The 12,157-nt window shown below is 35.9% G+C and overlaps 1 protein-coding gene across 7 annotated transcripts in view; it reads right to left on the reverse strand.

The window, feature by feature from the left end:
* Positions 1-12,157, reverse strand: part of FAM184A (family with sequence similarity 184 member A) — an 81,561-nt gene that overhangs the window by 16,098 nt on the left and 53,306 nt on the right. For all 7 annotated transcript variants that reach the window (XM_075498641.1, XM_075498640.1, XM_075498638.1 and 4 more), the window contains exons 10-11: positions 1,309-1,521; positions 13-166 (exon numbers count right to left, since the gene is read on the reverse strand). In XM_075498641.1, the coding sequence (XP_075354756.1) occupies positions 13-166; positions 1,309-1,521 (367 nt within the window). The remainder of the gene's footprint in view (positions 1-12; positions 167-1,308; positions 1,522-12,157) is intronic.

The following is a 12,157-nucleotide window of genomic DNA, read 5'->3' on the forward strand; positions in this document are numbered from 1 at the left end:
AAAAGAGTATACCTAACATAGCTTTTCCTTCATCCTCCAGCTCAAATCGTAGAGTCTGAAGTTCCTGTTCCATCTCCAATTTGAAACCTTCCATGGCTTGTTTATGTGTTTCTTTCAGTGCCTGAAGTTCTTCTGAGTGCTTCTGTTGTAAACGTTCTTCTAATTCCTATGAAATCAAAATTGACAAAATTTATTCTACACCAGCTTAGGGAATTTATAAAATATTAAACAATAAACAACTGGCAACAAAAAGCAGGCATTGGCATACTCTAAAAATTATTAAAAATGCACTAATATTGCTCATATTTTCTTCTCTCACTAAGTTATCCTACTACTATATTTTTTCTTTTCAGTGGCTGATGGTTATCAAGATTACCTGTGCACAAAAACTCTGTTTCGCTCACAGTTGGAAAAGAGAAAAAAAACAATCTATGGATATATTTACAACAGCAAGCAATGTGATAAGGTGCAGATCCATAGATGGGTCTAGTGTGCACACGATACACATTTGGGGATTTTTGCTCCCCATTGACACCCATGTTTATTCCCTATTGAAGTGTATGAAGCATAATGTTCCTGGTGCACATCTTCTAGTTTCATTTCGAATAAAAGGAATCCAGCTTGTGTGCTCCAAGACCAGTCTATGATGTGAACCAAAGTACATTAAGTGGGGACAATGGGAAAATTGATTGCAAAGGTTTGCTCTAGATCTGACCTTAAGACACACACCCTGTTAAGTACCATGCACTGCCAAAATTTCAATTTTAAAGCTGGTTTAGTCAAGGTTTGAAAAAAATATCTTGGGTGTGACATTGTTCTGGACATGAAAATTATCTTGCAAGTTGCAGAACATAGTTTATACAATTTTTAACACAATGAAAATATAAAATACATTACAAAGGAGTTGATTCACAGGAAATATCAGAAAACATATGCGAAATGAGGTAACTATAATGGAAAATAGAGAGAAACCTATTCCAAATCAAAACTAGAATATAATGTTATGGATAACAATGTCAAACTACTGTAAAGAAACCCGTGTGTTGATAATAATTTTACATATGTATACCTATATATATGCATATACTGGTAGACTATAAAGCGAGACATGAAACAATGCCAGTATTAGAGATGATTTTCAGTATGTCTTGATGAGATTTAACTAGATAAAAATGTTACTATAAGACATCAGCTGAAAAGGAAATTTAGTAGGTATGCAGATACTTTTCTTTATAATTCCAACTGTGTACATAAATTGCTAAAATGGCAACATTCTCTACATAATTTGGAATATCCATATAAACATGCCTTTTGTTCTTGCTCTTTTGTTTCTTCCATGTTTTGAAAGGCAAGGATATGGGCTTCCTGAAGTGACTTATGCCTTTGCTGATGCTCCTCTTCTAATTCCTGGATCTCCTGGGTCAGCCTCTGTCGCTCCTGGCTGAACTGGGCTTGTAGCTGTTGCAAAGAGCTCTGTGACTGGGAAAGCTGCATCTCCAGATTCTGCTTCAATAAGGAGATCTAACCCACAACAGAACAGCAAATATCCATTAGTCATTAATACTAACGCAAACTCTGAAAAAAACATTCAAAAGAAGAAAACACTTGAAATTTTAAAGCTAGAACATTAACTAAAAGACAGACAAGCAATGTCATACATCTACTGGATTTGTTGTTAATATTATATCTCAGAGATATAATAATTACATTTAAATAATTTTGTAAGGGTTATCACATCTGTCAGTTCATACTACAGCACTACCTATGACACAATTTTTCATGGCTGAATTATCAAAATTTACTTCTAGGTTTTGTATAAAGATCAATATAAATGACACTATCAAGGTCTGAAACCAAACATTTGATTGTTAAGATAACTATTCTTCAGGGGAACATCACGTCAATTCTGTAAGGAAAATCCTGCAGTTGGTAGGGGAGGACAGCCTGACATCTAGATTGACTTTGTATCTTTTGATATGATATGGTCCTATCTTACTGGTAGTTTTCTCATTTAAAAAGAAATGGTAGCATACCAGTCTACATCACAAACAAAGTGTTACACTTGATGGATTCCACACCCCACACACCCCCTTTTTTTTTTTGTTAGCTCAGTAATACTATGAGAGTGATTTTTCTGCTGGTTTTCAAGATCTAAGGTCTAAGAAATCTGAGTCACAAATACTCATTTTCTTAGAAATACCTGATTTTACAAATGATGCTTTTCACCCAACAAGCATTTTAATACATTAGAGTACACTGTACTCCTTGAAAAAGTCCCATTTTGTTTTTATAATAATGTTATACTTTGTTCTTCACATCAGATAGCATCTTTTCAGACTCAAAATACTAAACCTGTATTCCCTTTCGAGCCAAACATGAGAGAGATACCCTCCAATTCCGGAAACAAGATTTAACCAAAAGAGCATTTTGCTACAGTGACTTAAAGGCAGGAAAAATAAAATTGCCATGTGATAAAGAATTTGAATCAGTAAGGATACTTTTCAAGCCCCAGAGCATTACGTAAAATTGAATTATAAGTGAAAGTCTGATAGTGTCATTTGATTCAGCATATCTTAAAATTAATTATGACAAATTAATAACGACATTGCACATCAATTTACTGATTTACAGAACATTAAAACCCACCACTTAACAAAAAATTAATAGCAGCATACCAAGGACAACTTGCAGCATGAACATTATTGTCAAACATGTGGGGTTTTTTTTCAGGACACAGCTTAAGCAGATTTGAAAGAAAAAAGCTACATTTAAACAAAAATTAGCACTAAAACAAAACAAGCAAATTAATTTTAATGAAATAAGCATGGCTCGTTGCATTTCAAATTCACCAGGTCTTTGTGTCTGGGCATATATACTCTACTTTCTAAGTATACTACATCAACAGTATTTTACTTCAGATACCTTTGAAACAGATTAGCTACAACTGAAGGAGTATAGTGAAGACCCATACTACATTCTGTAATCTGAACTATACATGTAAAACCTTTTACTAAGTACATTAAATATAAATATCACATACAAATTATACAGAGGTTTGTGTAATCTCCTGTTGTGCCTCCAGAAACGGCCAGCCTGGGTTACCCAGGGAAAACAAGGCCAAGGCATAAATGTAGCGATCTTGACTCTGAAGTCTACCAGCATCCAGCAATCTTTCTTAAACCAGAAGAGGTATTTTGGGGCAAATTCATGGAAGAAATATTAATTAAATACAACCACTATCTGAATCCATAGAAGCTTTTAGTATACACAATATCCTGTGGCAAGTTCCATATAGATGTGCCAATTTGACATGATGACCTCTAATACTTGCAATGGAAAGGAGTCAAATGAAGTTCCCTTTTCATTTACTCTATTCTACTCATGTTTCTGTAGGTCTCCATCATTTCCCTCCTTACACCCTTTTCCATACTAAACAGTTTTGGCTTAATGAGTCCCTCCTTGTAGCTATTTCATATCTGTCATCACATTTCTCCTACTTTTGCCCCTTTTCTACTATTTCTTTTTAAGATTAGGAGACCAAAACAGCATAAGGTATTTAAAATGAGAGTAAACTCTGGTTTTATATAGTGGTTTACGTGGTTTTACATGTTATGTTCTCTGTTTCTCTCCTACATTCCTAATGTTTTATTTGTTTTTGTGACTCCTACCGAGCACTAAGGTGATGTTTTCATGGAATTATATATTATAGTCCACAAACCTAAGCTCCAGTTGTAACAGGTCAAGGTAAGGTTCATCGTTTTACACAAGAAGTTAGAATTCGTTTTTTTTTCCTTGTGTAGCACTTTGCGTTTATCTACAGTGAATTTCATCTGCCATTTTATTGCCAAGTCCCTTGTCCTTTTACAGCTATTCTGTAATTCTTCAGACAGTCTTTGTCCTTCCCACCCTGAATAACTTTTTATAAGCTGCAAACTTTCCCACCTTACTTATTCATAAACAACCTGCAAAAGAAAATATGTTGAACATTAGTGTAACTCCAGTGATAATCTACCTTCACTGTGGAAGCACTGTATTTAATACCTATCTTTCAACCAGTTATTTATCTGGACAAAAACTTCCCTCTTGTATCGTGGAGTTCTAGTTTCCTCAGAAGCCCCAGAACTTCTCGGCCAATCTTTCAGCATACCATGGCCAGGGCTGCCATGCTGGTCAGACAAACCAATAATGCAACCACATATTACATTCTTTCTCTTCAACCCTAGAAACTCACTCCACTGATGCGGTTAGTTTGCACCATGCAACTGCCAGCTCTGAATTTTCATCTGTGTATCATCATCTGGTATTGCAATGTGCTATTGTCTTCCTTCTCCAGAAAAAAAGATCTATCTTATCTAAACTCCCCTTTGATCTACTCACATCCCAACTACTCTGCTTCATCCCATGTTCACTGTTGGGCCCTTCTCTCTTTCTCCACCCTTCTGTAACCTCATACTTGCCTGGGTCCTTCTTTTCACCTGTAAGCCTTGCCTTTATTTCCTGTTTCTCTGCCAGACTACACCTAGCGAAAACCAGACCCTGTCTGGAGATCCATTTTTCCCTTGTGCTTTTAGGTAACTCTTACGCTACTTTACATTACCTCTGCTCCTATTTAACCACCATCCATAAACTCTCAGGTTTGTTGAATATTTTTGTTTGCTTCCATGAGACCACTACTGTGACTTGGCTCTAGCCCCTCTACTCCTTGCCTTCCATCCATCCCATACTCCAGTATCTCTCCCCCCCCCTTCTCTGCTCTTTTTCTTCTTCCTAACTCCATTTTTAGTATCATAGGAATGTGCAGTTAGGATAGTCTTAAAGAGATTATTCAGTCCAATTCTTTGCACTAGGTGGGAACTCTATACGCAAATTACTGCTTAAAAATCTCGTATGAAGGAAACCCCACAATTTTCACCCAGATCCTCTTCCTCCTTCTCTGACTGCCTGTGGCAGAAACACTGAGATACTGGACAGATGTTCTGTCCACTCTTACTTGTCCCTTCCACCATGTTTCTGTCCCTCAGGTTTCTCACCATTGCCCTGTCCCCTTCACCGTGGCCACCAGGAGGTACAATTCTAGGGGAAGTCCTGCTCAGTCCTGCAGAATCTCAGGTAATTTAATCATCATACTCTAAAAAGTCTTTCATGATGACATTCAAATGGAGTCAACCATGGTATCTTAGCCAAATTTTTATTTAAGATGACATGAAAAAATGTTTTTTTGGCTTGCAGTTACATCTGTCTCTCACTTAAGTTCCTGCTCCAAATTCTGATAATTCTCAGTATATAATTTATAAACATTTTTAGCATGGGCCAAGGGCAAACCAATTTTCTTTTCATTTCTTGGAAATGCAGAAAACATTTTAATTGAGATGACCAAGAGAAGTCTGACATCTGGCCAGGAAGCCATCTTAGAAGAGATCACAACTAGCCTTCTCAAGAGCAGTCCACAATTCCAACAGATTAAAGTGACTTCAGAACAACAGCCTGAAATGAGTCAATCTCCGGAGATGCCTGTTTGCCTGAATAGACTATACAGAAAATAAAGGACAGTGAGGATTAAAAGATTCTAACAAGCAAGTCAGATTAGTCTACCCTTCTAATAATAAGGTTTTTTTTTCTTGAAAGTACAGAAAATATTAAAAATCTGACAGTTATTTTTAGAAGAGTACATAATTTTAAACATTATTTTGATTATTCAGTACATATACTGATATCCTTAAGAGCACATTTTTTAAAACATTAGTGCCTCCCTTTGCATGTCTTTGGAGCATCCCTTCTATATACTCCTGTACTGAGGATTCAAAAGAAAACAGCTCTAAACACTATTGTCTGAACTTTCAATACTTTTATCCAAGGTTTTCAGCTATTAAAAACATTGGTAAGAATTTTGAAAATTAAAAAATTGAAAGAAAGAATATTTTGGCTACAATTATGACTTGCACTGCAAAACTGCAAATTATAATACAGCATCAATCTCATGCTTTGTAGAAAGCTCTGCAATACACATTTGCACTGCCCACAAGCTTGCTTGCTTTAACAATGACATAAAAATGCTGCTTATATTATGACCATGTATAGTGTTTGATGTCCAGTGATACATACATTTACACAGATGAATGGATGCAATACAGAAGCTTTTGATAACTAGCGGCAAACGTTCTCCTCTCAACTATTACCATGTCTTCTATTTCATAGGTTAAAGCTCTAAAGCAGTACTAGGATATGCAGATTTATTAGTGCAAACATGCCCTGTTTACAAGCTGTAAGTGCAAATCACTTACATTGCTGATAGATTTATGCAAAGCTTCACCAAGACAGTGCCGCTATGAAGAAAAGATCACAGGAATAAAGGGAAACATTCAGAAATCAACTAAGTAAAAGAAAAAGGGATAAGGAAGGGAGAGTAAAACATAGAACATTAATTATAATTTGATCAGGGAAAAATAAGTTGAAAACTATCTGGAAAAAAATACGAATAGCTTGCTTTGACTTAGTATTTAAATTACTGAACACAGAACAGAATGATGCATTTTCCTGTGTTATGTTTTGAATGTACCAGACAGCATTATCTCTTCAATATAATGTTACTATATACTCATATATTACGCAGCTGAACACTCTTGAAATTATCCAACTGTTTTCTCTTCTCCTTTATGGCAAATAATTTTGGGAAGAAATCATTAAGTACACCGACTTGCATTACTATTAGAAAAGATGTTAACGTAAGGACTCACTCAACAGTCAGCTGTGTCTCTGAAACATCACAAGCATATTAAACACATAATATTAGAGATCAAATTTCACTGCTAAAGGGCAGAAAATGAGTTTAGCCTGTAATGAAGACATATTTATATTAAAATACTTATTTTTCTTATAATTCAGAACGAGATGGGTACCTAAAAGACTCTTCCTGAAAGTCTCCAAAAAATTACTTAATGTGCCGCTTATACTAGTGTTGATTGCTAATGAAAAGCAAAAAATAAAAACATATTGCCAAGTAAATGTTCCATATGAAACATTATCGATCATACAAATCATATACATCATTCATATACATATATATTAAATATATCAATGGTGTAGATAGGCACACACATGCACACACACAATAGTCATCAGAAATGAAGTGAGAGCAAATCCAGCATGACCAATTTCCCCTCTTGGCACAGGTCAGTCAAGAAGATGGCTTTCTCCAGGAGACAGCAGGTATTTTGACACCAGCTTGGAAGCCTATAGTTGGGAACTTTTAGATAACATGTTCTCAAAATACAAACAGAAATTATTATTCGTTCTCCTGAATCTACAAAAAGGCACAACATAAAAATACATTATTGTGGAATATCCCAAATTATCTTATTAAAATTGTAAGAGAGTTACAAGCAACAGTTTTCTATGCAAGAGCGTAACACTAGGAGGCATCATACTCCAGCGGACAAGACAATAGACTGGCATCTAACAGCTCTGATTTCAACACCGGATTTTGACAGTGGCAGTCTGAACAAATCCAGCTATTTTTTCCTGTACTTCCTTTCCCATCTGTCTGGTTCGTTTACGGGGGAAGCTGTTAAGAGCAGGAATGATCTCTTGCTAATTAAATGTTCAGTTTCTACAACGTTTGGGACTTAATTTTGACGGACATACCTAGGCACCACTGTAGTAGAATCTAAATATTTCTTAGTAGTACATCTAAAGCAGAAAGGTTAGTAATGTTACACTGAAAAGAAATTCCAAGTAAAAATACTTTTGGGAAGCTACATTCTGAGGTCTACCCTATTAAAAAGGCCATTTAAGAAAGTGAGAGTTGCCCCCTGGTTCTTGCAGAATAACAGATTCCTTTCACCAAGAAAGAAACTGGTCTTGCTTTGCTGTCAAACTGATCTTATAACTAGAAGTACTAAGATGGGCTAACCATTTTAATACATATGATTTCACCAAATTTAAAAGTTTTCCAGAGATCTGGAAAACAGATGGAATTAAAATGAACTTTTGGTGAAGGTTCTGCACTAAAACTCTCCAGTTAAGTTCAGTATTTAGATTTGTCACAGATTTCTTAGGCTCTGTCACTGAAAGCAATCTTTCTGCAACCCACATTTCCTGATTGTGAAATGAGAACAGTAATTATCCTGTGCAAAACCAGTAACTGTTAAATGCTCAGATCTTATTGGCAAAAATAAGACCATGCACAGACCAAAAAAAGTTATTTTTTAATAAATTGAGCTTATATATTTGACATCCTATGTGTTCTAAAGAGACACACAGCAATGTTGAATATACAGTGAATGCAGCTTACTGATTTTTAACAAAACTTGGAATACACAAATCCTTTATAAATCTGGAAGTCTAAGTATCATATCACTATTCAAAAGCATTTAATTATAGGACAGCTGGCTAAACATCAGTCCTGGAAAAAAGACTGGAAAAGAGTCAATCAAGAAAATCTTCAAGTGTGAAAATAAGATGATTTTCAGTCAACATAAGAATGGAATAAAGCCCTGCTAAAGAAAACCTGATTTCTTGCTTTGACAACACTACAACTTTGGGCAATAAATGCTCCTGTACAGAAATAATACTTAAGAGGACTTTTAAAGGGTATTCAATTTATTATCGCATGAGATTTTGATCAAAACGTGTGCTTATACAATATTACTTAAGGATATTTTAAAAGATTAAAACCAACTTACTTTATCTCAAAAACAGCTAGTGGTGAATCATCACTGAAATCAAACAGGTATTCACTAGGATTAATACTAAACCTGATGACAATTTATTATTTTCATCCTTTATTAGATAGTAAATAATTTCCATAAAATACATACATGATAGAATAGTAAATTAGAATTATATAGGCTAGTAAATTGGTATGGAGGCTGATTCCAGCAAAATGTGTGGCAATATAATCAGATGCAGCTCCATGTTGAAAAGTATGCAAGTCACATTCAGAATGGAGAACTCCAAAATAAATCTGGTTGAAGTATTGTTAAGAAATTCCATAAAAATTCAAAACATCTTCATGACTACTTCCACAGCAAGGTCCATGATCTGGGGAAAAAGCGATGAGAACCAAAAAGAATGCATGCGTAATTATTACGCTCTGTACTTCTATGATGGGGAGAAGTGATGAGAAAAAAAGGGAGAAAGTGGGTTTAACTGTCACTCTATTTCTACAGGTTGGAATTAGAGATTATTGGTTTGTGATATTACTGAGGTATGAGAAACCCTTGTTCAATTATCTTTGAAATCAGGCTTTGAAGATATAGGATGTACAAATGAATTAATTTGTTTCTTGGAAGTACAGGAACTTCTGAAAACACATCTTTATTCAGCATATGTGTATTGGCTATCCTGCTTTTACTCAATTTTGCTGTCTCATTCTTCAGTAGAAGTATTGACTTCTCCACCTTCAGCCTCAGATGTAACCAAGAGAACTTCCTCATGATCCAGAGGAACAGCAAAGAGGTTGCTACATCTTTAGAACCCACTAATCATTGCAGGCTACTCAGCAGGACCGAAAGACCTTGCACGCAATACATGGGGAAAGATTTGTATTCCCACCTCTATTTCAACATCTCTCCTAAAAGAGCTGAGTTTTCAATTTAGTTGGGCCAATTTGTGTTGCATAAAGCATAGATTTAGAGATCTAAAACCATTCAAGCTTTGGGTTTGCTTACTGTAACGAACAGTTGCTTGTGTTCCCATCATGACTGTCACAGGGGCCATACTTGGTGATCAAATGGTGTTATTTTCCTCAAGAAGGAAATTTACTGCACCACTGACATTTTCACATTTTCATTCAGTTGCATTGTTTTCTGCAGGACTTTAGCTTATTGGATGCGTGGAAGTTCTCTCACTTCATTGTTTCTCTTGGCTAAAAATTACTTTCAACCAGATTACAGAGGCTTGACACTGAATTTCAGCATCAGTCTTCATGTGACCCAAAGATCAGTTATGTAACACTTTTTCTCATTGATATTTCAATGTCAAATTGTGTCAAGATCTGACTTTGGTATACTGACTTTTCAAAATACTGCTGGCAGCAGGAATTCTTGTGTAATACCTGAGACCCTAACTGGGGAAGGTCCAACTTTATCTGTGTATCAAAGCAGATCTAGATTGCTACGCAGTCTTTGCCTCATTTTAAGAATGAGCTCAAATAGATGCTGCTAACCTTTCTGAAGAAGGAAACCTACATGCATCCATCAGACATTAGTAAAAGAAACTAGTTTCTGAGATGCCTACTGACGACGCTGAAGGGACCTTTGGCATAAGTCCATTTTATCCAGCTAATAACAACAAACACCCCAAAACTCTCCCTCGAGCTATATCTTTGATTTGAAGAGAAAGACTGATTTGTCAGCAGATGTACTGTCGTCTCTGGCTGCGCAGTGCTTACGCGACAGATGACTCTGCAGGGATTTGGAAAGCAGCTGTTTCCTACTCCAACGTTTTGTACTTGGCTTGAGGCTTGTGACATGCTAGGAATGGAAGAGCTGCATCAAAGTTTGCCCTCTCTGACCAGTAAGAAAAAGCAGCATTTAGAGCCCCTTCCCTCTCTCTCAAAACCCAATAGTTTTCTACTGAGGAAAATGAAGTATATATAAGGCATTCTGAAATGTATAACTGTCTCTGGGATCTAATCAGTCCTGATTTCCTCCTGTTTTTGTAGCAACCCTGAGTGAAGGTGCTGTGTCCAGGCTATCACAAGGTGGGGTACTCATCCTGTTGCTTTAAAAAGATGGAGCTCTTTTCCAGTTGTAGGAGTCTATCAAACTGCTAGGCAAAATGATTAGGTGTTTTGACATATTTTTACCTGTTTGGATTTTGGATTATATGCTTTTAATCTGACAAACTGCAGGTTCAATGGTCAGGGGAAAAAGAGGATCATTTGAATCTCCTGATAATTTTGGAAGTTTTGGAACAGTACTAGAGCTTCATTTCATTTTACTTATCTGTCATACTGCTGTCAGGATTTTAAAGATTATATAGGCATCTTGGCTCATCCTTCCTGGAGCACAGAGGTATTTGTCACAAAGTGTCCTTAATCTAGAATTTTATTCATATGCTGAATCTCAAACAAATTTTGCCCCACCTAATAATTTATTTTATTCCTCCCAGGGTCCACTGTTTTCATTGGTTTTAAACCTATGCAAAAGCTACTTGAGCAACCATCTTCCGCAACAAAGAAGCTAAGGGTAATGTTTTAAAACTAGATCCTTGCCAGAGTCTTTATCTTACATTTAAGGGAAAAACATATACACATATAGGATTAAAATTTTATTTGGGGAATGGTATTACTGTCGGATTTGGCTTAGATTTCTATTTACTAGTTTTGGAAGTGTAAACTTAACTCCAAATATCAAATTAAATTCTTTTCTGACTCATGCATCATTAATTACATAGTGTACTAAGAATTTAATGTTCTTTTCATCCACTGACAGGCAGAATTAAAAAGTCTTTCAGTCTCCTCCAGATGTACTAACTCAAACACTGCCAAACAAAAGCTGGTAATATTAAATTCCAATTAGAAGTTTATGACCAGATAGACAAGTTTCTTTGGATATGAAGATACCGTACTTTCAAACGTCAGCCTAGATGTATTTTTAAATTTAATTAAACATAACACCATGAGAGAAAAAAAAATAAATGAAGAAGAAACCAAAAGAGAGATGAAAAAGAAGTCCAGTAACACATTTATTCTTTAACAGAGCAACAAAGCTAACGTTTGTTAGTATTCCTACTGTATCCCACTGAAAATACTTTGAAAACTCTGATTTGTTCTGTTGCTTTTGTTTGTCTATATTGCTGAGTAGCTCTTAATTGTAAATGGCCTTTAATGAATTTCCTCTGTTACATTCAGAATCTTTTCAACAAAGAGTAAAATAACGAAGAGAGTGCAGTACGGGCTGAATGGGCTCACCATAAGTAAAAGCTCAGAAAAAAAGAGACAGTACCGCTGAATATTAGGCATTTGTTTTCATGTTCAAGTTTCAGACAAAACTACAGTGACCAATGTGGATAGAACAATGCACTGACCAACCTTCAGGATCACATCTCTGCATAGAACAGGGAGCCAGAACAAGGGGGGTTCTTTATTGAGAAGTACAGCTAGCCATGAAACAGGGGGAAGCACCCTCAATAGATGGCCCTCTGAGGGCTGCAG

This window comes from Mycteria americana, chromosome 3 (genome assembly GCF_035582795.1).
Source record: "Mycteria americana isolate JAX WOST 10 ecotype Jacksonville Zoo and Gardens chromosome 3, USCA_MyAme_1.0, whole genome shotgun sequence".
Classification (NCBI taxonomy): Eukaryota; Metazoa; Chordata; class Aves; order Ciconiiformes; family Ciconiidae; genus Mycteria; species Mycteria americana.